At 41.4% G+C, this 25662-nt stretch overlaps 1 protein-coding gene across 4 annotated transcripts in view; it reads left to right on the top strand.

Annotated features, from left to right (window-relative positions):
* The window catches only part of DCX (doublecortin), a gene marked incomplete at its 3' end in the record, with an annotated part of 63523 nt that overhangs the window by 6748 nt on the left and 31113 nt on the right, over positions 1-25662 (top strand). For all 4 annotated transcript variants that reach the window (XM_081336332.1, XM_081336331.1, XM_081336334.1 and 1 more), the window contains exon 2: positions 9707-10047. In XM_081336332.1, coding sequence (XP_081192458.1) covers positions 9707-10047 — 341 coding nt within the window. The remainder of the gene's footprint in view (positions 1-9706; positions 10048-25662) is intronic.

Here is a 25662-nt window from a genome sequence, read left to right as displayed (position 1 = left end):
CAAATTTAGTAAATAAATTTTAACAAATGGTGGCTCTCGCAGACTAATTTTAAGAATGTAAATCTTTATAAAGTTGAAAAAGGTGCCTGTAGTAGGAGTAATAGTTGTAGTAATACTACACCACATATAAAAAAGATGCTGAGATTCTGGAAAGGGTGCAGAGAAGAGCAACAAAGATGATCAGGGGACTGGAGGCTAAAAGATATAAAGAACAGTTGCAGGAATTGGGTACGCCTTGTTTAATGAAAAGAAAGACTAGGGGTGACATGATAGCAGTGTTCCAATATCTAAGATGCTGTCACAAAGAAGTGGGGGTCAACAAAGAGGATCAGGGGACTGGAGGCTAAAACATATAAGGAACGGTTGGGTATGTCTAGCTTAATGAAGAGAAGGACTGGGGTGACATGATAGCGGTGTTCCAATATGTCAGGGGCTGCCACAAAGAAGAGGGAGTCAAGCTATTCTCCAAAGCGCCTGAAGGCAGGACAAGAAGGAACGGATGGAAACTCATCCAGGAGAGAAGCAACCTAGAACTAAGGAGAAATTTCCTGACAGTGAGAACAACCTGTCTCCAGAAGTTGTGAATGCTCCAACACTGGAAGTTTTTAAGAACAGACTGGACAACCATTTGTCTGAAATGTTAAAGGTTCTCCTGCTTGAGCAGGGGGCTGGACTAGAAGACCTCCAAGGTCCCTTCCAGATTCTATTCTATTCTATTCTATTCTATTCCATTCCATTCCATTCCATTCCATTCCATATTTTGTATTGTATTGTATTGTATTGTATTGTATTGTATTGTACTGTACTGTACTGTACTGTACTGTACTCTATTCTATTCTATTCTATTCTATTCTATTCTATTCTATTCTATTCTATTCTATTCTATTCTATTCTATTCTATTCTATTCTATTCTATTCTATTCTATTCTATTCTATTCTATTCTATTCTATTCTATTCTATTCTATTCTATTCATATCCAACCATCAGCCACTCTATGAACCAGCAATCTCCATCCCTCTCTGTCTCGCATCTTCTCCTTCAGATCCACCATGGTCATCCCGGTGTCATCCTTTATAGTGTCCAGCCAATGGACACTAAGGCGGCCCCTTCTCCTTTTTTCTGCTGATCACTCCCAGCATGATTGCCTTTTTGAATGAGTCAGTTCTCATGACATGGCCAAAGTATGACAGCCTCTGTTTCACAATCTTGGCTTCAAGTGATACTTTTTGTGAGGGTTCTTTGTTTGTTATTTTTTTCAATCCATGGGATGTGTAATAGATGCCTCCAGCACCACACTTCAAAGGCATCCCACCCTTCTCCTATCTGCCCTTTTCAGAGTCCAAGTTTCACAGTCATAAGTAACAACTGGAGAAAAAATATTCAGCATTTGTTTGTGAAGCTGATGCCTTTACTCACAGAAAAACTTGTCTCCATGGAACTGGTCCCTGGTGCCCAAAAGATTGCGGTCCGCTGTTCTAATCCAATCCTCTGCCCAAGCAGGAAACCCTATGCTATTCCAGACAAATGGTTGTCCAGTCTCTTCTTGAAAAATATCCAGAGATGGAGCACCCACAAGTTCTGGAGTTTCCACTGATTAATTGTTCTCACTGTCAGGACATTTTTCCTTAATTCTTTGTTGGTTATCTCATGATCTTCTAACCATTACTTCTTGTCCTGCCCTCAGTTGTTTTGGAAAATAGATCAACCCCCTCTTCTCGATGACAGCCCCTCAAATATTGGAACACCACTATCGTGTCACTCCTAAGCCTTCTCTTTAATAGGCTTGACATACCCAGTTCCTGCAAATGTTCTTCTTATGTTTTAGCCTTCTTTCCCCTAATCGTCTTTGTTGATCTTCTCTGCACTTTTTCTAGAGCAGGGGTGTCAAACTGCCAGCCTGCAGGCTGGACACATCATCCGGAAGCCACACCCACCCTATTGCCAGCAATGGCAAAACCGTCCCGATACATTGCGCGATGTCATGTGATGTTGCGAGTTTGACATGTCTGTTCTAGAGTCTCTTTGCTTAAAAACCTCCAGTGATGGTGCACCCACAACTTCTGGAGGCAAGCCGTTCCACTGGTTAATTGTCCTCACCGTAAGAAAGTTTCTCCTTAATTCCAGGTTGCTTCTCTCTTTGGTCAGTTTCCAACCCTTGTTTCTTGTCCTGCCTTCTGGTGCTTTGGGAAATAAGTTGATCCCCTCCTCTTTGTGGCAGCCTCTCAAATATTGGAATACTGCTATCATGTCCCCCCCCCCAGTCCTTCATTTCTCTAGACTAGGGGTCCCCAACCCCCAGTCCGTGGACCTGTACTGGGCCGTGGCATGCCAGCAACCAGTCCACACAAAAAGGAAAGCCCCATCTGTGGGATGCAGGCAGCACACAAAACCACGTCCCCTCTGATCCATGGAAAAATCTCTCCATGTGTTCTGTTCCAGCCTACGACCGGCCCTGTTTGAATGTCAGGGACAACCCCTTTTTATAGTCAACAGACTGGAAAAACCCAACCAAATTTATTTACAAAGAAATCAAAAGTTCAAACAAGAGTTAAACAGGAATAATAGACCAGGACTCTAGCAGAAGATCTTCAAACGGTTGCCTTCAGCAACCAGCACCTCCCACACCTTCCCCTTTGATCAGCAGTCCCAAGGCGTGGCTTCTCATTGCCTTCTCCTCCTCTCACCGAGTTGCCTCATTGTCTTTCTCTGTTCTACTCTGCTTGAGTGCCTCCTGCTCCTAGCGTCCCTGAATAGATCCAGCTGTGAATCATCTACGTCCAATACCTCGTGCTCACACAGCTGAGTCTGATGAGGAACATGACGGGAGGGACCAGGCTGAGAGTCCTGCAGTGCATCAGAGCCTCCCTCTGACAACCAAAGGCTCTCCAAACCTCTCCTCTTCCTCCTCTTCAGAATCATCAGACTCAGCTGCCAGTATCACAGGCTGATGCTGAATCACAACACCATGTTACTGGTCCCTGGTGCCCAAAAGGTTGGGGACTTCTGCTCTAGACTACCCATACCCCATTCCTCCATCCGTTCTTCATATGTTTTTGTCTCCAGGCCCTTCATCGTTGGTCTTCTCTACACTTTCTCCAAAGTCTCAACATCTTTTTTGTAATGTGATGAACAAAACCGGATGCATTATTCCAAGTGTGACTAAGGATGTATAAAGCGGTACTAATACTTCATGTGATTTTGATTCTATACCTCTGTTTAAACAACCAAGGATTGCATTAGCTTTTTTGGCTGCACACTGCTGGCTCATGTTTAAGTGATTGTCCACTAGAACTCCGAGGTCTCTCTCCCACAGCTACTGTTTTTGAGCCAGGTTTTGCCTAATCTCTACTTGTACCAAATTAATTAGTACTAATCAAGTAATTATTTCAGTAATTAATTAGTTCGCGCTAATTTGTACCAAAGCTCGTGGACTCGATTTCCAGGATTACCTACTGTGATATTCCAAGAATTTCAGCATCTTGACTGCTCATAGGATAGGGTTACAGTTCTTGCTGTAAATATCACTGAATTGGGTTGGGGAGAATGCAGTTTCCTTTGTCTCTTCAAGGAAATATTTGCCATCCATTCTCAGCCACCTGTATGATTGCTGCTTCCCCTACATTGATAATTTGCATATCCCTTGCATGCCATGATGACAGATGTATTGATTTATTTATACTGCCCGAATCCATTTCCTAATTCAGAAAGCTCTCAAGGCAATTGAGAAGCAAAAGTAATTTGAAATACACACAGCCTCATCTTTTCACGTCCCTGTTTTGAAATCAAAGCTAAAATAAGGAAATTAATCAGCATTTTCTTGTTGTCTTATTAAAAATGTGCTGCTTTGCCAGCTCTTCAAGGAGGCACCGAGAGAGGGGAAAAAAAGGGGAAGAGAAAATTGCCAGCCAATACATCTTCCTATTTTATGCTTGATTAAACAGAAGGGGCAAGGGGAAGAAGGAGATGAAATTAAATTGCACCTGTATTTCCTATTCTTTGCTTGAGATGGAATTAGTATTAACGCTGGGAGCATCAAAAGAGAGATCATTATTGCCTCCCATTTCCTTGAAGGCGGTTAGACCTTTCCTTTCAGAAGATACTGGATTTCTTGCCATATGCAGAACAAAGGAAGCCCTTTTTGAAGCTGTTATAATCAAGCGAGGTCAATAAAGGAGAGTATTTCCATCTCAGGATTGAAATGAGGTGCTCTCTGAGCTTCGTTGTTTTCTTGCAGACGTTTTATTATTCAAACTAGATAACAGGGATTAGCACTGATAATGTTACCTAGTTGGGTAATGGAACATCTGCAAGAAAACAACCAAGCTCAGAGAGCACCAAGGACCCCTCAAGTGAGGACCAGCAAGGATATTTTGGCAGAAATTAGCATTAGGGATTTTTGTTTTGTTTTCAGGTTTAACTGTCAACTGTTTAATTCTAATGTAAGGGACACTGTCTGTTTCCCTTTTCTGAAACAGATGGAAATAAAATTTGAGTTCTATCAAGACTCATCTTTAAACAAAAAGGAGAGCAAACTCTGATGTCCCAAGAAATGTGTGGTCTAAAAAGTGGAATGTGAGGAAGCCAAATGGCAGGTACGGTTTTGGAATTAGGAGACAAGTCAGAGAAGAGAAAAGAGGCTCCAAAATTTTTCAAAGAATCCCAAATCAGACAAGGTAGAAATCCGGGGGGGTTGGACTAGAAGGCCTGCAAAGTCGCTTCCAGCTCTATTATTCTATGTTCTGTGTTCTATTTAGGAAGATTCCAAGGTTGGCACATTGGCTCTAGACTAAAGGAGTCCAACCTTAGCAACTTTAAGACTTGTAGACTTCAACTTCCAGTATTCCTCAGCCAGCATGGGGAATTCTGGGAGTTGATGTCCACAAGTCTTAAAGTTGCAAGGTTAAACCCCTATTCTAGAATATTCCAGTTTGGGAACCTCTTTGCTACTTACGCCTGCTTCTATGAAATTTGCTCTCCAAGAAGCCCTGTTATCTCCAACTTTTTCTCTTAGTTTTATCAACCTTGCACTGAGTTTCAATACTACTTTTCCCAAATAATATGAAATAATATTAGTTCCCTTTACTATATTTGGAAATCTTCACTAAAGTGGTTGCATAAAAAAAAAATTAAAGATTCCATCAAATTGAACTCAGCTCCTGCTAACTTTATGGACATGTCTATTAGATTTTTTTTTTTCCAGCTGTATTTCTCATTATGTTCCTGTACTGTAGACAAATTCCTGATTGTACAGAAAATTGCAAGTTGCGTGTCTTGATTAGGCAGGAAGAAAAGTGTAAAGCTTTAGTACAGGCTGATGCTAGATGTCATAGAAGCAACATGGTAGCCTAGAGGTGGAGCTCACTCCTCACTATCAGGAGGCTGTGAGTTCAATCCTAGGTAGTGGCAGATATTTCTCTTTCTGGGTGCAAAGAGAAAATATCTGCTGTGAGCTCCATTTAGGCATCAGGAAGGGCATCTGGTCAGTAAATGCTCAGCTCCATTCAGTCGCCTCAACTCCACCCTGAAGCAAGGTCCTTAAAAGAAAAAAAAAGCTAGATATCATCACGATGCCAATCATTTTCACCTGTGAAAGAGATATTAGATTTGGGGTTCTGTTATTTTGTTGTTTTCTTCCTGTTTGGGAAGGAATACACACACACAAAATCTGGAGGTAATTTGAGAAGAGAAAAAAGTTGTAGTAAACAGCAGTAACTGTGAGAGGGATCTCGGAGTCCTGATGGACAATCGCTTAAAAATGAGCCAGAGTGTCCCGCAGCTCCCATAAAAGTCAATGCAGTCCTAGGTTTCATCAACAGAGGGATAGCATCAAGTTCACAAGAAGTGATACTACTACTGCTTTCTCCTGCATTGTAAGAGCATACTTGGAATACTGCATCAAGTTTTGGTCACCACATTACAAAAATGATGTTGAAACTCTAGAAAGAGGAATGTCTGTGGAGATTCACAGTCATCCAGGTAAGGTTGTCCCAAAGGTGCTTTGTTTAGGAGGCAACTGGACTTGTGTTTCTTTCGAAGATGTTTCACTTCTCATCTCTTCAGCTCTGGCTAGATGGTGGGGAGTGGAAGGATTTATATTCCTTGCAGTCATCTGCTCGTTAGCACTCTTTCTGAGAGTCATTGAGGCCACTTGGAGGTTTCCCCATATCCTCAGGGTCAGATGAGCTGTGCAAATGGGTGTGGAGCTGCAGGATGTTTTCTGCCCTGGGTCCCTTCACTGTCAAAAACAGGCACAGGCTATTGGGGATGAATCTGTGCTGTCTGAATCTCAATCTGAAGCACAAAAGGTTCCTGTAGTCTGCCATGTTTTCTGGAAGTCCATGCATACTCTCTCACCATTCGAAGGGTGTTCATCCCAAAGTGCATAGCTAAGAGGAGCAACAAAATGGTTAGGGGACTGAAGCTAAAGTGTATGATGAACTTTTGCAGGAAGTGGGTATGTCTAATCTAACAAAGAGAAGGACGAGGGGTGACATGGTAGCAGTCTTCCAATATTTGAGGGGCTGTCATAGGGAAGAGAGGGTTGACCTGTTCTCCAAAGCATTTGAGGACATGATGAGAATTAATGGATGGAAACTTATCAAAGATAGATAGATAGATAGATAGATAGATAGATAGATAGATAGATAGATAGATAGATAGATGGATGGATGGATGGATGGATGGATGGATGGATGGATGGATGGGTGGGTGGGTGGGTGGGCGGACGGACGGACGGACGGACGGACAGACAGACAGACAGACAGACAGATAGATAGATAGATAGATAGATGATAGATAACCTTTATTGCCATTTTTTTACTATGAGCAGAATGGCACACATTAAAAATGAAATTTAGTTGCTTGCTCTCAAAGTCTACACATACATAACACACATTTACACATTCTCTATACAACATATGTATAGACCTACACCCTTACATATAAGTAACATATAAATATTAATCATTGTCCATCTTGAATACATAATGGAAGGAGGAAGCTTTAGAGTTCACAAGGTTAATACTGTATGGAACAAAACTGTGACTGAATCTGGATGTTCTGCTTTGGATACCACGAAGCCCCCTCCTCCCAGAAGGCAACAAGGAAAACAGGTTGTGAAGAGGATGTGTAACATTCCAGACAATCCTGCAGACCCTGCTCAAGCATTGCTTATATGCTATGTCCTGGATGGGAGGGAGGGAACTGCCAATAATCTTTTCAGCCATCCTCACCACTCTCTGCACCGCCTTCCTGTCTGAAGCAGGGATGCTTCCAAACCCAACTGTGATGCTGTATGAAAAGATGCTCTCGATTGTTACTCTGTAGAAAGTGGTAAGGATAGGAGAAGGAAGATGTGCTTTTCTGAGAGAGAGATCCAACCTAGACTTAAGGAGAAATGTTCTGTCAATGAGAACAATTAATCAGTTAAACTGCATGCCTTTGGAAAGTTGGGGTGCTCCATCACTGGAGGTTCTTTAGAAGAGATTGGACAGCCATTTGTCTGGAATGGTCTCTAGGGTCTCCTGCTTAAGCAGAAGTTCAGAGTAGGAGACCTCCAAGTTCTCTTCCAATTCTGTAATTCTCTAACTTTCCCTTGAGGGGTAGACATCTGTTTTCTTAATGTCTTTTGAAATTTGAAAATGTGCAATTGTTTGGCAAGTCTGGAGGCCTCACACAAAGATGGTAAATATAAAGAAAGAAGACATGGCCAACAACTTAACATGTTTTTTTCTAGAATTTGGTTCTCCACTTGCCCTGTATTCATTCCACTTTGAGTGTTGCTACCCCCAGACCCTAACAAGCTGGACAAAGCTGAAGCTGAGTGAATGTTCAGCCACATCAATCATTCACAGCTCCTGATATAGAGCAGGAACATGACACAGATATTCACCATCTCAAAATGCCCTTTGGAGAAGGACTTCTCTGGGCAATGGATTAAATTGCCCAACAAAATGTATCCCTGATTAAAATCTATCTGGCTCTTGCCACAACCTATCAGTTCTCCTTGACAATCTATTGAGTGTTCAGAGAGACACAACTGTTGGGTAAAGAGTCACGCAAACCCTGAAGCTCGGTCATTGTTCGGTCAAAAATGGGAGGAAATCCTGCATCCTTTCTCTGTCGTTTGGGAAAATGCCAAAATCGGAATGTTTACTGTATTCCACAATCTTGTCAATTGTTGTTGAGGTCACTTAGATGAAATTGCTAGCAAATTCTGTAGGCTATCTTGAGCTCCTGGGGAAAAAAGATATAAATATAAAATTTGCAGAGTTCAATTCAGTCAGGGACATGGAGAAGATAAATGACCAACAAACCTCTTAATTTATGTTAACAGAATAATGGAGTTGGAAGGGGCTTGCAGGTGGTCTAGTCCTACCTCCTGTTCAGGCAGGAAATCCTATCTCATTTCAGACAAATGTTTGTCCAGTCTCCTTTTGAAAGCCTCCAGTGATGGGCACCCACAATTTCTGGATTGCATGATGATGGCTGCCATGTTGACTTTAAAAAAAATCATTACCCTGTGGACACTACTTGGAAACATTTAGGTAGTCAAGCCCAAAATGCAGAGGGAAGAGGGAATAGCTGCTACCAAGGCAACAGTTAGAAAAGATGGACTTGAGGCCAGACTAAGAAAATAACTTGAAAAAGTGTCTCAGACAAACCTCTCCATAGTTCACAAAAAGATAAGTGAAGTATGGGGAAGCACCTTCAGATTTGCAAGATTCTGTTTCTATGCTTGTTACCATAAAGTAGTCTTGACCATTGGTGTCTTAATCTGATCTACTTTGTTGGACTGACACAAAATCTACAATTTCACCACTGTGGGGAGCTATGAAGTGCTTCAATACCCCTCCACTGTCTCTCCCATTTTTCCTGCCTTTATGACACAAGGCACAAACAGCCCATGAAAACTCTCCACTGGATTAGAAGGAACTGTTTGAACTATTTTTCCAGAGTCTTCAGGGGAAGCATAAATCCTTCCACTATTTCTCCAGGAAGCAATAAGTGTACTGCTGCTACTGGAAAATTATACCCATGGAAAGCAGTTTTCTTCTCCTGATTTCTCTTGGGAATTCATGGAAGTACAGAAAGAACAGAGGAACTGCAGACCACTGGAGGCAGTGTCGCATCATGAAAGACAGGACTGTTAGCATATGTTTCTTTCATCTTGGAATGAATGAATGAATGAATGAATGAATGAATGAATGAATGAATGAACGAACCAACCAACCAACCAACCAACCAACCAACCAACCAACCAAGTGTAAAAATCTGAGAGATGGGAGACAAACTAACTTTCTCTGAACATTGAGATATTGGCTTTATTTTTGTGTTGTGTTGTATGTATGTTTTGATGTATTGTTAGATGCCCAGAGTTACTGTGTTGAGCTGGGTGGCCGTATAAATCAAGTAAATAAACAAATAAACATACAAATACATTTTCATTAGGTGTATTCAAAGAGGGGACGCTAACTCTTGGTGAGCAGATAGATCCAGATGGAGAAGACGATAGAGGTGGATGGATGGACAGGCAGACAGACAGATAGACAAATAGACAGAAAAGATTGTCTTTCAGAAGTCACCCGTGTTCCACATTCGACTTCTCTCCTTAGAGAGGTCCAAACCTCTATAGCTATCCTTCCTGCTGAAAAGAGCTTTCTTCTGCTCTTGGTAAATATCCCTATATTTTCTGTTTCTTCGCAGGAGAAAGCTATGTGTGCTCATCAGACAACTTCTTTAAGAAAGTGGAGTATACCAAGAACGTCAACCCAAACTGGTCAGTCAATGTGAAAACCTCTGCCAACATGAAAGCTCCTCAGTCCCTGGCCAGCAGCAACAGTGCCCAGGCGAAGGAGAACAAGGATTTTGTGCGTCCCAAGTTGGTGACCATCATCCGGAGCGGAGTGAAGCCAAGGAAGGCGGTGCGTGTGCTCCTGAATAAGAAAACAGCCCATTCTTTTGAGCAGGTGCTCACCGACATTACAGAAGCCATAAAGCTGGAGACAGGAGTGGTGAAAAAGCTGTACACCCTGGATGGGAAGCAGGTAAGACACCTTTAAACCTTCAGCTCAGATCTGGACAGCAGTGGGACGAACAAGGACATAGTAACCTTTTCGTAAAGTGGTTCCAGTTACAGCCAAGCCATATCTTTATTGGGGGGGGGAAACGTTTCAACATGCTGGCTGTGGAATTTTAGAATCCTCCTAATCTTACTTTGGAATCTAGAATCCAGAAATGGATTCACATGACCCTTAAAGGAGATTCTTTTTTCTTCTTTTGTGTCTCTTAAACTTGATTTCTTATTCTGAGGTCTTCTGTTGGTCTGCTGATTTGGGTCATCTGAAATTCCTATAATTCAGATTAGCTTCTCTTGAGTGGTGTATGAGATTACACTTAGACGAATATGATCTGTTGTGGTTATGTGAACCTGGACGTCAAGTAAACCAGTTAATCATGGCTTATGGTTTAACATGATCTGTGTGGATTATCTTCTGTGGCTTACTCTAACTATCTTCAGGGGGGGGAAAACCCAGCACTGAAACAAAATTATGTATGAGTAAAAAGAAAGAGAGGGAGGAAAGGACAGCTTGTAAATATGTAATTATAACTTAAATAATTCAAGAATGTTGAGCCAAATTGCTTGAAAATCCTCTTTCCTGTCTCTCTACTGAAACGCTGCCCGTTCACCCGCGGAACACATGTCAATGATCCCTTCAATCTAATCAAATTAAATAATTCAAATAACTCCTTCTTCAAAGCCATGTACTCCCACATTTGAAACTGTGATCCTTTCCACCTATTCTTCCCTCCTGCCCTTTTACAATCAGTAGAGCTTTTACCCTTATTTTTGCCACGTCCCTTTTTGGGACACAAATAGCCCTGATGTTCTGTACCAGCCTGCTACCGGCCTTGCAGAAAAGGCAACCCCTTTACAGACGGCAAGAGGCTGGAATACGTCTGCCAAATTTATTACAAAAACAAACAAGACACGAACCAAGATACCGGAGCTTTGAAACACTATCTGAGCGGTTGCTTTCAGCAAACCAGCCCTCCCCACACAAGTCCTTTATAAACAGTTCAGGGCGTGGCTTCTCTCTCCCTCCTTCCGAGAAGCCCCATTGCCTTCCTCTGTTTACTCCGACTGCCTCCTGCGTTGGGCGTCCTTGAACAGGGCCAGCTGTGGGTCATCTTCATCCAAGCTGTCAGGCTCACACAGCTGGGTCTCCACCAGGTGGGAGGGGCCTGGCTGGGGGCTCTGCGGAGCCTCAAAGCCATCATCAGCAAGTTCTTCAACACCCCCCTCCTCCCCCTCATCTGAGTCATCCGACCCAACTGCCGAACCCACAGGCTGACCCTGAATCACAACACCTGATGACTAAGAACCTCCAACGAAGCTCAAAATTAACCAGCTAAAGTAGCCACCATCTGCTCTCTGACCTGTCATGCCAGCGGCAGCAGGAACTAAATTGTCACTGCATGTTTGCATCACGAAGAGAAGGGCAGCCAATGTTTGGAGAATTAACAGGTGCAAAATGGCTGGGTTTTTAATCACTAGGAATATTCCTCAAAAGGTGGAATATTCTATGCAAGTGGTTTGTTCTTGTTTTAAGAGGGTGATCTCTCAGTGATTAAAGACACTGAGATTGTCAGCTAGAAAGGTGACCGCTCAGGTTCAAGACCCGAGCACGATGCGATGGAGTGAGCTCCCGATCCTTGCTTCAGCTCCTGCCCATCTAGCAGTTTGAAAGCAAGCAAATGCAAGTAGATAAATAGGTACCACTTCGGTGGGAAGGTAACAGTGTTCCGTGTGCCTCGATATATAGTTATGCTGACCACATGACCACAGAAGTGTCTTCAGACAATGCTGGTTCTCTTGGCTAAGAAACCGTGATGAGCAGGCCCCCCCCCTTCCATAGGAGGAAAAGACTTTATCTTTGGATGGAAGCCATGAATGTACTATATGTGGTCCATGTCTGTTAAGGCTTTTGAGCACCCAACATTTGGGAAATATCTTTAGGAAAAATATGATGGATAGCAATAGATAATTACAATTATACTACTATCGAGACCCTCAATTTAAACCCAAGAAAGGTGATTGATTCAGAATAGGCAGGTTTTTTACAATAAGAATGGAATTAAATTATAGAATCTCAAAAACGATGGAAGTCATTGTCGATGAAGTGACTATTCAAAGTGACTTCCTTCCCAGAGCTTTTGATCTTCTTTCCAACTGAGTCTTGGTTTATAGTGGGGAAAATGCTAATTATTTATTTGATGCCAGAAGAATTTTCATTTTTGTTCTGCAATATTATGGACCCATTCATCTACATTCCCAGAGTCAGGGAATTCTGTCATATTTACTCTAATGCCGAGCTAAGGAAGATACAGATTGGCCAGTTTTGTTGCACTGCAGTTCCCATTATCTGTTCCCATTTATCTGCTGACTGATGATAGATCATTCAATGTTATTTGAAAAATGACGTGGTCCCTTCCTTTGGAATTGGAATTCTTTATTTTTTAACAATGGACTAACATGAGCCACTTAATTATGTATTTGTTTGCTTATAAGATTTATAACCTAGTGTTTGGTTGACCAAAATTCAAGGTCCATGCATTCGCATCAATATAGTCACACTGCCCAAGATTCCTTGTCTTTGAACAAATGGATGGCCCAAAGCATGCTTCCTTTTAGCTCAGTGATGGAGGGTTTATTGACATTTAGAATGGGGTAGGAAGGAAGGAAGGAAGGAAGGAAGGAAGGAAGGAAGGAAGGAAGGAAGGAGAGGGGTAGGGAAGGGAGTAGTAGGAAGGGAAGGGGGAAAGGAATGGAAGGGGCATCTGAGTGGAACAGCAGCTGAAGACTGCTGAAGAAACCCCAATGAAAGACAAGCAGAAACACAGGTCATTTCCTGGTTTACTTAAGGGATTAACTTTAAATATCTTTGGATCAATGGACAATGTGAAGGTTTTAATGCATCTGTGGGATAAGTGCCCAAAACAGAGATGTAGGGAAAATAAAGTGCCAAATAAAAATGAAGAATGCTCAGGGAGAGCATTAAATACTGATTTAAGCTGGCTGGGTGAGAAAGAGATAGCTCAGAAGGTGTGAAATCCTAAGAAAACAGGACCTGACTTCCATATGAATGAACTCTGGGTCAAAATGGTGTTTACTACGCTATTTTATGTCAGTCGATATAAAAAGTTTCCTAACCAGGGGCAGGGGGAGGAAAAGAATAGATGCCTGGCATATTTCAAATGTGCTTCATTGAGAATCAACCTGTTGCTTGAAATGTCAAACATACACACAGAAGTGTTTGCACATCAGAGCACTTATTTATAGCACATGGCAGCTCCTAAAATATACTGGCAAGGAGCAAAAATGAAGGAGTCACAAAGGCTCCTTTAAATATCTGTGCACAGGTCAGTTGTGTGTGGGTGTTTTAAGCCAACAATGTTGAAAAGAGCCAACATAACAAAGGCACTTTGGTTGACGTACGTTGACCATAGGGATTACTGTATGTGACCGGTATGTTTGAGCTATATCAAATATTTATCAGGAAAATAAAGATGGACAGTTTATTAATATCACAAAGGTTGGGCATTTTATGTTTTTCCATGTTGAGTTCAGTACAGAAGGAACCATAAGCAGCCCTTTTTCTTCTCCATGTTGAGGCAGAGATTTGACTAAAAGGCCAGTCTCCATGGATACAAATGACTGTAATGTGAGCCAACATGAATGCTTCTATGTGAGCTAGAATCCTGATACATATATTTTTTTGAAAAAAATTCATTTTTTTTAATTTTAATTCCATTTATATTCCGCCCTTCTCTGAAGACTCAGGGCGGCTTACAAGCTTAGCAGTAGCCTTCATTCTATGTATATGCCTGCTTATTAGGGCTTTCACACACACCCCAAGCGGCATTATTACAAAGTCAGCTTAATTGCCCCCAACAATCTGGGTCCTCATTTTACCTAACTCGGAAGGATGGAAGGCTGAGTCAACCTTGAGCCTGGTGGGATGCGAACCTGCACTAATTGCAGGCAGCTGGTGTTACTTAAGGAGGCATTAGCCCACTGCTCCACCAAGGCTTGTCCTTTTATACTTGTCCTTTCTTTCTTTCTTTCTTTCTTTCTTTCTTTCTTTCTTTCTTTCTTTCTTTCTTTCTTTCTTTCTTTCTTTCTTTCTTTCTTTTTTGTCTATCTTTCTATGAGAGGGGGAAGAATTGGTTTCCAGGCTAGAGAAAAACAAAACAAAACCCTTTTATATAAAGAGCCAGCTGCAAGCTCCCCAATTTTATGTGAAGAGACGCGTTTTCTTGCCATTGGATAGAAAAATAGCTGGAAAGAAAATCAAGGAGTCCCTGCCTCAAGTAGTAGAAGATGTAGTGATTCTTAATTTAAAATAGTTTAGTTGCTGGGATTTCGTAGTTACGCTTGATTGAATTTTGCCATTTCACCCCAATATTGCCTGGTCCTGTGATCACCTAAGAGTATTGATCATAGATAGAAAAATAATGGTAGTGGACTTTCAATTGCATTGCATCACTCTTGGGTCAGAAGCACTGAGGTGCTTTCAGATTGAAAGGGTTAGCCAGTGACATCAGGGTTGCCTGGAGGGACATCCATTTGGGAGCTACTTTCATGTCCCAGCAGGAGCTGGACCAAAGGATGGGAGCTCACCCTGCCTCCAACCCAGCATCCTAAACATGTGAGTCCCTGTGCTCCACATGAACTTCAACAATAAGTCAATATTTACTCACCTAAGCAGATAAACAGAAAGACCACAAGCAAGCAAAAAAGCAGCAGGAGCAGGAGCGATTTCCGACTTCCTGCTGGCTTCCCCAATGACTTTGCTTGTGAGAAGCTAGCCAGAGAGCATTGGAAAGCACATTCACACGGTCACAGGAATGCTGCAACAGCCACAACTTTGCAAATAAAACTGGTCTGAAGGTCCTTGAAGTTTCAATTCCACAGGAGTAATAGATGCTGGATTTTTTTCATGCATTTTTTCCCCAGCTAGCTTATTTTAGGCACCTTCATTCAAAAATTGTTGCAATGTAATGTACCATTTGGGCTAACATGAGGGTTCGAAGAGATAAACACATGGGAAGTTTTAGTAGTGTATAGATATCGTGTCAGTGCATGCTTCCTCACCCTTGCCCAAAATCTATTTTCTTTAAGCAGAAATGTAAAATAAATTCTGCACGTGGATAAGGCAGTAGAGGAAATGGGACACTAATCCTTGCTTCAGTTTGAATCAGCTCAAGAAATAAGCAAAGCTACACCGCCAGAAACTGCTAATAGCAAAATTCCAAACCGTTCTTATTTTAGAAGTTGCCTCTTCTTTGACTCAAACATTACATGTCCCTGAAGCACAACCGTAGGCTTTAGCTTCTCCGTGCTCCAGATTCTGCTTCTCAGCCCCGAAAAGGCAAAACAAAGATAATCTTCACATTTACTAATTCAAAAGCTAAGATTAAGAAAAGAGAGAGAGCAGAGAGCGTAATTTAATCACTGTTCCTCCCTAAGCTGACAGAGATCATGCAGTAACAAAAGTCTCCTTGCTCCAATTCAAAACCAACGGGAAAGAAAAAATAATAATGCTTAGATCTTACTCTGTCCTTGTCATTACCTCTTATTCTATGAATTTGTTTGGTTTTATATACAGTATATATATATATATATTTTAAAAATCTGAATAGTTCCTCGGAGGGCGAAGCGCAAAGCTGTTAAGACACCTTTCCCTTTGGGGATTTGCTCAGGTGGCTGGAGCTGATAAGCCAGGAGCAAAGCGGGAAGGATAGAAACTATTTGTAACTCGGGTGGTAGATGTTGGCAGTGGTTTGTTCTCCAAGTTTGCTGTTGAGCTCCCAAACGTTTTGTCACCAGGCTAGGTAACATCATCAGCGAGACTTCAGTTAAAGAGTCTTGTTTCTCCTCCACTTATTTTATTTTATTTATTTATTATTTATTTTATTATATTTGTATACCGCCCTTCTCCCGAAGGACTCAGGGCAATACATGTTAAAAAACAAGAATACAAAAGTTAAAAAATTGATCTTAAGAGGGCTGCAAAGCACTCTCTTATATATGAAGCGGTGTATATAAGTCTAAGCACTATTGCTATTGCTGTAGCTGATCGGACGTGGCATTAAGAGCCATAGTGGCACAATGGTTAGAATGCAATATTGCAGGCTAACTCTGCCTACAGTCTGGAGTTCAATCCTGACCGGCTCAGGGTTGACTCAGCCTTCCATCCTTCCAAGGTTGGTAAAATGAGGGGCCAGATTGTTGGGGGCAAGAGGCTGACTCTATAATGATGCCTAGAGAGGGCTCTAAAGTACTGTGAAGCGATATATAAGTCTAAGTGTTATTGCTATTGACATAGCAGTCATGTACCTTGACCACTGTGGTCATCTGTAGAGTGTAAGTATCAAATGCTCACATTAAAATATTATCAATGGGTTTTGATTGTGGATTAGAAACCACTCACCCAGCATTGCTTAAAGCTTGCTAAAAGTTTGCAACGTGTCTTTCACTATTTAGCATGCTGAGTTATTCCTCTCAATGGTACTGTCAATTTTCAATTATTTTAGACAGCTACAATCACAACTGGCATGCTGTCAGCTTTACTCAGTGGACCAGAAAGGAAACATGACCAGATAACCTAATTATACTTTATTGTAAAGCGACATTGCAAGCCTAAAAAGTACAAATCTCCCATCTTTACTGCTTAATAACCTAGGGAGGGTCCTCCCTCTTGCTCCTCCCCCTATGCAGCCGTGGTCTATGCTGTCTCTTATCCCTCCTTTTGCTTATTTATTTAGCACAGGGGTCTACAAACGTGGCAACTTTTAAGACTTGTGGACTTCAACTCCCAGAATTCCCCAGCCAGCATTCCCAGAATTCCCCCAGCAGGGCTGGCTGGGGAATTCTGTGAGCTGAAGTCCACAGGTCTTAAAAGTTGCCAAGTTTGGAGACCACTGATTTAGTATAGGGCATCTACAGAGGTCATGTAATCACTGATATGCAACCAGAATAGAATAGGAGCTGGAAGGGACTTTGGAGGTCTTCTAGTCCAACCCCCCGCTCGAGCAGGAGAACCTATACCATCTCAGACAATTGACTGTCCAGTCTCTTCCTAAAAACCTCCAGTGATGAAGCGCCCATGATTTATGAAGGCAAGCTGTTCCACGTACAAACAGAAATATAAGTTTAAATAAAACATCAGCATATACTTATTTGTCTAAAATGGTATAGGGTTTCCTGCCTGAGCAGAGGGTTGGACTAGAAGACCTCCAAGGTCCCTTCCAATTCTATTATTATTATTATTATTATTATTATTATTATTATTATTATTATTATTATTATTATTATTATTATTATTATTATTATTAGTGTGTGAACAATACAATATATGAGATAAAATATTACAGTAAAGGCTTTATTGTTGGCAACGCAAGAAAGGGTTGAATATCCCCTATTAACAAGTCAATGGCTAAAGATATTTAAGAATGGAATGAACGTTTCTTGTGAACTTAAGCTGAGATCCCTATCACAAAAGATGTTTTCTGATCTTGATATGACAGCTCAGCCTCAGTTTCTAAAAGTTCTTATCTCATAAATCCATTAACTGGGAAGCGATAGAAATTTAGCGATATGGTTTGGGATTATCTCACCACTGCCAAAGTTCATTTTCTTATCTTTAAGTTGGTTACTGTTACAAAGCAATAAATGTAGGTTAAAGATGTGTTTGCATGTTTTATACCTCAAAGTTGGAACGCGTCACTACCTGAGTAATTGTGGATGCAAGGGGCAGAATAAATTATTTTTCAGGATTGTAAAGTCCCACAGACAAGCTCACACCATCCATGTATTGTTTAATGTTCTTAAGCTTGGCCCTTTTATCAATCGAATGGAAAAACCTTTTGATATTATTTTATAGAATCATGACATATGCAAAAAATAGGCTGAATCATTTTCTATATATACCCTGTTTTGTTGGTTACTGTTTTCTACGTTTTTCCCCCCATCTCAATTTCCCCCTTTCTCTCTCTCCCTCCCTCCCTCTCTCCCTGCCCCCCCACCTCAATTTGTGGGATTTCTTGGTATACTCTGAGCTTGATTGTTTGCTTGTGAATGTTTCTGTCATGGTTCCGATGAATGAGACAATTCAAACAAGTTGCAGGCATATTATTTATCTAAATGTCTTTGTAATGAAACGAAACATCAGCACTCATGGAGGGATGCCAGAATCTGAAATCTCCTCCCCCCAAACCCATCATAACACACACACAATCCCCGCCCTTATCTACACTTCATAAATCACATTATCCAATTAGTTTTACATATAAGGTCTCTCCTCGTTTTCTAATCTTCTCAAAATAGTCTTAGAAAATTCCCTCCCTTCAAGATTCAAAGTGAAGCAGTTTAAACAAAAGGCTGTCTCTTATATTGACAGTGCAAAAACATGTCAATGTTTGCAGCATTGACATCTTCATTACCCAGCTAGATAGCATCATCAGTGTGAATGAGTGTGAGGTTTGCTGCCTGTTTAAATACAATGGCCTGCCCTACCACTGTTGGGGGTATAGCTTCCTCCTTGGTGGTCCTTGATTAGAGTATTGTTTTCCATTTGATTGTTTGTCTGGTGTTAATCCCTGCTTATCTGGATGTTGGCTGCTGGAGGGGATGCGTTCTAGTCTTTTTGTTTCCTGTTAGGTTCTTTATTGTTTCTTTTGAATGGTGTGTAAATGGAGTTTATCCCTGATTTGTCTGAATGCCAACCTTCCAGTAATTCTCCAGCATGTTTGGATGTGACTTGCTCTAAGATGCTAATAGTTTCCCTGTTTGAAACCATGGCTGAGTCTGTGAAATAAAATGAGTGAACGTTTTTAAAAATGAAAAACAGCAGGCAGCAGAATGATACAAAAGGGGGTTGTGACACATCACACAGATAGATGGTTCTGTGAATCTCCATTCTTGCTCAGGTTGTACAGGATTTGGGCGGGTGCCTATTTTAGATGTTCCAGTGGTGATTTCCCTGTCCCAATAATTCATTGGGGGTATCGTTCTTCTAATAAAAAGCCTGGAATCCATCAAGTTTTCATCCATCAAGTTTTCATCCTTTCATTATGATCCCTATGGTAAATGATTCTGAGTCATTGTTAAAGAAAAATAACATTAAGAATGTAGAGGAAACAAAAGATGAAGATTAAGCCAACAAATGACAAAATCCCTGGCTATTGGTCACTCTGGCTTGTGATAGGGAGATTTGCCGTGCAACAGCTAAACATCTGGCTTTGAGAACAGTTTCATTAAGGCAGCACACAGCTGCATTTGGAAAGTTTCTGAGTGAGACATTTTGTATTCCACATTTATTTTTTTAAGGATGAGCTTTTTTTCCAAATGAGCTGCACATATGTTTTGACAAACTTATCTTGGGCAAGATCTCCCCTCTTTTTATTATTTATTGTTATAAATCTTGCTACATTCTATTGTTTCAGTGCAATGAGTTTGATGCAATAGGATTTGAGATGATCAACATTCTATTATTTAGAAAGCTTAAAATACTGAAAAGAGAGAAAAGTAAAAATTTAATCACTATTAATTTAGGATGTTAGCATTAGAAGCATGAAATCATTTGGCTTTTCATCCAGCTTTAAGCATAAGATGCAACTGCAGCCTACATCAAGGTATTGGTTATATGATAATCATTTCAATCTTAATAGGTAAATATTAAAATTTTCATTGTATTATTGAGAGGGAGGGAGAGAAAGAGAGAGAGGTCTAGGCAAATTTAGCAAAAGTAAAAATACCTAAAAAGGAGAAAAAAAGAAAGAAAAAGAAAGAGGGAGAAAATGAGAAAGACAAAGTGTGAGAGAGATATGCAAAAGGAAAGAAAGAAAGAAAGAAAGAAAGAAAGAAAGAAAGAAAGAAAGAAAGAAAGAAAGAAAGAAAGAAAGAAAGAAAGAAAGAAAGAAAGAAAGAAAGAATTATAAAGAACTATTGGTTTCTGATTCCTGCCTTTTTCTACATTTGCTAATATGCAATATTTGTAGGCTTTCAGGATGCCTTAAAACAGACATGTCAAACACAAGGCCCGGGGGCCAGATCTGGCCCACGAAGTGGTTTCATGTGGCCCGTGAAGCCATTCTGGAAACAGTGAGGGAAAGGCCCCCACTGCCTTGGCCCTGGCCCAGAGACCCTCCTCCTGCCAGAGACCCCCAGATCTGTCCCACTCCTGCCCAGGCCCCCATAGGCACCCTTAATGCCAACGATGTAGAGCTGGCCATGCCCACCCAGTAGGCCATACTCACTCCAGCCATGCCCACCCAGTAAGCCGTGCCCACCCTGGCCATACCCACCCGGCCCCCCGAGGGCAACCACAATGCTGATGTGGCCCTCAATGAAATTGAGTTTGACACCCCTGCCTTAAAAGATAAACAGCGAGTGGTTCTATATGTGTGACACAACATGATGCATTGTATGCATGAGAACCATTCTTTTGATTAATTAAATACTAATATTAAATGCTAATATTAAACAATTAAATAAAATTAATTAAAGTTCTATTTTGTGAGGATATTATTCATTTTGCCATTGCTGTAGATTCTCCAGTCCAAAGTTCCCAGTCGGGCATTGTTAAGGTTGTCTCTGTCTGGAGAAGCATTTGACCCTCAAGGATGTTTCCATCCAAGGCAATACCGAGATCCTGGAATAAAAATCCTCCAGCTGATTTAATGGCCTGCTTCCTTTCCTCTGCTCCCTTCCCCTAAATGCTGGCTTTCCACGGAGGTGGTGGTTTCCCGCCCTCCCGCCCGCTCCACCATTGTGCAATCTGGCAGCTGCAAAGCCAAGTTGCTAGGTGACAGTTCTTGGAGCACAAAGAAGCTGTCTGGGGAGGCTGGTCCTGCCACGTCCAAGCAGCTGTGCAGAATTTCCACTTGCCTTTTCCTCACTGTCACCATCACCAGGAGCCCAATCAGCATTAAGCATCTCCCAAAGATGAAAGAGCAGCAGTAGATCCGTTCTCCCTTTTTCCTCTTTCCTTAAAAATCTCTTTTCTGTCCTAAAAGAGAGGGGAGGGGGATTGCACGCAACTTGCCTTTGTATGGCTGGAGGTGGAACAGTTAAAGGGCAACAGGCAAGATATCATGTGGGTCTCGTTTCCCCTTTGTTGGTGGTCTTAGACTCTGCAACAGGACCCACAACATGTAATCAAAGGCCCGTCTCTTGTTATGATTGCCGCTTGCTTAAAAAAAAAGGAAGGTGGGAGAGCATCTATGGAGCAGTTGCAGCCACCATGTTGATGTTGATGTCCTTCATCACCAGAATTCTCCCTTGGTTTGAATTAAGGAGGTAGTCCAAGTGGGCAGGATAAATCAGAGTCCCTGGATTTCTGGTGTTATTCCAAAATGTGTGGTAATTATATTATTGCAACAGCTAGGGGTCTTTCAAGCATCTCCCCGAAAGTTTGATATTTCTACAGACATAAGGCTGAGTTTCTCAGAAGAATCATTTCTGTTTTGCTAATTCCTGACCAAGGGATACATTGCCGACAAGGATAGTCCTTTTCTTATCCTTTCAGATAAAATTGATTGCCTTTTGTTAGGGTTTGAGTGCTCATTGAACCATCCACCCATTTGTTGACCCCGAAAAATCCAATTTTTTGCTGTCAGGAAAGAAACTCTGATAGGGTAGCTTTGATTTTCAGAACATTCACCTATAAACAGGGACTTTGGGGCCTGAATTCTCTCACTGAAGCCCATCTTAGGCTACTAGCTCAGTTAAAGATTTAGTGGCTGCAGTTCCATGATTTACTAAACTGAATAAATGTAAATGTTTTACATGAATGTCCTATGTACCCCCAACCAGGGACAACTGCAAGGAAAGTAAAAAAGGCAAGAGGGCAGCCAGGAGTGTCTGATAAAAGCCCTATCATTTTTTTAAAAAAAAAGTTTTGAGTTTTTTTATCCATGCCCTGGTGTGCTTTTACTGATGCATTATTTTATATTTGGGTGCTTTTCATCCAATGTATGGTGCAATGTATGGTGCAAGGGACGCGGTGGCTCAGTGGGTTAAGACACTGAGCTTGTCGATCAGAAGGTTGGCAGTTTGGCGGGTCGAATCCCGAGTGCCACGTAACAGAGTGAGCGCCTGTTACTCGTCCCAGTTTCTGCCAACCTAGCAGTTCGAAAGCACGTAAAAATGCAAGTAGAAAAATAGGGACCACTACGGTGGGAAGGTAACAGTGTTCCGTGCGCCTTTGGCATCTAGTCATGCCGGCCACATGACCACGGAGACGTCCTCGGACAAGCGCTGGCTCTTCGGCTTTGAAACAGAGATGAGCACCGGCCCCTAGAGTCGGAAATGACTAGCACGCATGTGCGGGGGAACCTTTACCTTTACCTATGGGTACAATGGCCCAATTGGGCCAAAAATTTCCCTTGCTAAGCATGACAGTTGTTCTGTTAAATGAGTTTTTTTGCTCTACTTTATGACCTTTCTTGCCACAGTTGTTAAGTGAATCTCTGCAGTTGTTAAGTTAGTAACACGGTTGTTAAATGAATCTGGCTTTCCCATACATACCAATTGCCAAGCATCTGAATTTTAATCACGTGACCATGGGGATGCTGAATATTAAGTCTGGCTATCTGCATTTAGCACTGGGTATGACTGAGGGAGGGAGGATGGAAGGAAGGAAGGATCAAATAGAAGGGAGGGAGGGAAGGAAGGAAGAAGGAAGCAGGCAAGGAAGGAAAAGGAAGTATCAAATGGAAGGGAGGGAAGGGAGGGAAGGAAGGAAGGAAGGAAGGAAGGAAGGAAGGAAGGAAGGAAGGAAGGATCAAATAGAAGTGAGGGAGGGAAGGAAGGAAGGTGGCAAGGGAGGGAGGAAAAGAAAGAAAGAAAGAAATTTGAGCTTGATCTTAGGAATTTCATGTGGCCCACATGCAGACCTTGATTTTTTTTTAAAAAAAACTGATTTAATCTCCAGCCTCCTGACCAGCAACTCTTATCTGAGATATTATTGGAATAAATCCACTCCAAGTTAAGAACAGCAAAGTCAGCTTACTGGAGGACAAGTATCAGAAGGATTAAAGAAATTTAAAGTCAAGAGATAAGCCCAAAACAAAATAAGAGATTTTGGAGTTAGAAACATACTGGTAAGCTGAATGTCAGGGATGACTGTCATAGATCAATAGTGTTCCAGCACTTCTCCTTTTTAAATACCCAGAGCACAGATGAGGCCTGCTTTTTCTCAACAAGTTGCTCCCAAGAGTTTCTGTCTGGTTTGGCCTTCCCTTACCACAAAGAGGCATCGTTTGACGTTCTAGGTTTAGCTGATAATGTTCTTGGAGTCTGAATGGAGGAGGTCTCTGAACGATGGTTAAAATCCAGGGCTCCAGGAATGGTGTGACTAATTGCTGCCTCAGCATCATTTCTCAGGTCTGGAAAGACTACAGCTAGCTCTTGAGATCTCTCCTCCTAATCCTCCTGATCCTTTTCATCTGAGGAAGACGGGATTTTGACATTTGGCACAGAGGAAGGCATTTCCTGATTGGTAGGGAGAAAACCTGGTTTGTCGCATGAGTCACTTTAAAGTCAGATCCAGTTCAGATTTACCAGCGAAAACAGGTAATACTTGTAAATGTGACTCAACACAAAAGCATACAACACATCTTTGCAGTGAATCAGCTGGTTTGTCCACTTAACCAGGCAATATCTACATTAAATGATAGGAAGTCACTAGAATTATACAAAGCATACTTTCTCAACAGTGCCTATATCTTACGTAGAAGTCCTGAATTGCCACTTTTGGAATTCAGTAAAGTCAAGGGCCATTTCACAAAATGGAGGATGTGACCAATCACAAACACCCATAGGCTTGAAGGTGAAGAGATAAAATTGTTCCATGCTATTCCTTCCAGTTGTTAAAGATGCTCTCTGCCACGCTGGCTTAAATTGGTTTTTTTTTGGTTTTGTTTTTTTGAGGGGGGGGGGGAATGAAGACATTGTTAGAAAAGAGACCCACATTTTTAAATTGCAAACAATGCTTTGGGAGGGGGTCTCTGGAATAAATATAATGCTTAAGATTTGCACTTTGCTTGCCAGGTCCCATTTCTTTTTGTTTGTTTTAATCCAAAGTCAACATCAATTCAAATCAGTTGGGCTCTGGAGACTTGTGGACACCTAAAGAACCATCTCTAGGTATATGACAGATGTGGCGCCATGTCGAGGGACTCAGCCAGCAGACATCTGAGTATTCAGACTCCACAGCCCCTTCCATCAATTAACTTGTAATACTTAAGGCTTCACAAAAATAGATGTTGGCCAAACTGTGTATGTTCTGAAATCTAACTACGTCTATTACTTGAGTCTTTTGGGTTCCTTGTAATAATAGCAAGGAACTTTGTGAGGATTTTCTCCAAACTGGAACTTCATGACAATTCATCATTTGTAGTCTTTGTAGCTGGACTGTTTCTTGGACAGAATTCTGAAGGAGGAGTTCATTATATCTGCTGCCAAATCTTCTCCCCCAATAGCTTTTTGTTGACCCTTCTTTCTTGCTGAAAACCTCTTTTGATGTCAGCCACCATCACCCCAAATCTCATTCTTGCTGGAGCCTCAGTTATGCCTTCAACCCTTTGATTGGCCTGAAATGTGCCTCTAAAAGCAAATCTTATTGCCAAAGTTATTCTCTCTCCCTCCCTCCCTCCCTCCCTCCCTCCCTCTCTCTCTCTCTCTCTCTCTCTCTCTCTCTCTCTCTCAACATTGTTTAGATAATCTGTGCAGCAGAATTCAAGGATGACTTCTTTTATCCCATCTGGTGCTATTTGATTGATATACTTGTTCCATTAACCTTATTTAGATTCAATCAAACACACCTCAGTATGAAACTTAAAACAGAGAAGTTAAGTTCAAAGTCATAGATTAAGTCTCTCTGTCAACGCTTGCAGAAATAAACTTCAGATATGATTGGAAAACATTTTAATAGGGATCAGATATAGCCCAAACATAGCTGCAATGTTTGTGACAAGCTTGAGATGAACTTGATATTCAGATTATTTGGCAAGGAACCCACAGTTTAACCCTGAGCTACTAATATTCTTTTCTGTTGGGTAGTTGTGTGAGTAATAGCTTGACTCACTCTTTCAGGAAGTCCCAGTAAGAGGGATTACAGTTCTCTCCATATTTTTTCTAAAAATAAAAAAGTTTCTGTATCAATTTCCTCTCATCCATAAATACCAACTGTTGTTGAACATAGAAAGTGTCCAATCTATCTTCTTCTTCACATTGTGTTATGACTATCATATCATAGCCCCCCCTCATTAGAATACAGCTCCTAGTGGGTCAAGAACTCAACTTCATAACCTGGTCAATGAAATAACTATGCTACTAGAGCGGGATGTCCAACCTTGGCAATTCCCAGCCAGCAATTGAAGTCCACAGTCTTAAATTTGCCAAGGTTGGACACCCCTATATGAGATGTTTTCAGAGATGTTTCCATTTATCCCAAGGTTATTCCACTGTCTCAAACTAGAGCTGTTCTTGGTCCTGAAAAGTTTTTATAAGTTTTATGAATACATTGCATGGACCGAATAGGCAAGGCGACCAAACCTCAACTAAAATTTGAAAACTATTGCTTAAAATGCAT

The sequence above is a fragment of the Vipera berus genome (assembly GCF_964194415.1).
Source record: "Vipera berus genome assembly, chromosome: 11".
Taxonomy (NCBI): Eukaryota; Metazoa; Chordata; class Lepidosauria; order Squamata; family Viperidae; genus Vipera; species Vipera berus.
This window is presented reverse-complemented; position numbering and strand designations above follow the sequence as displayed.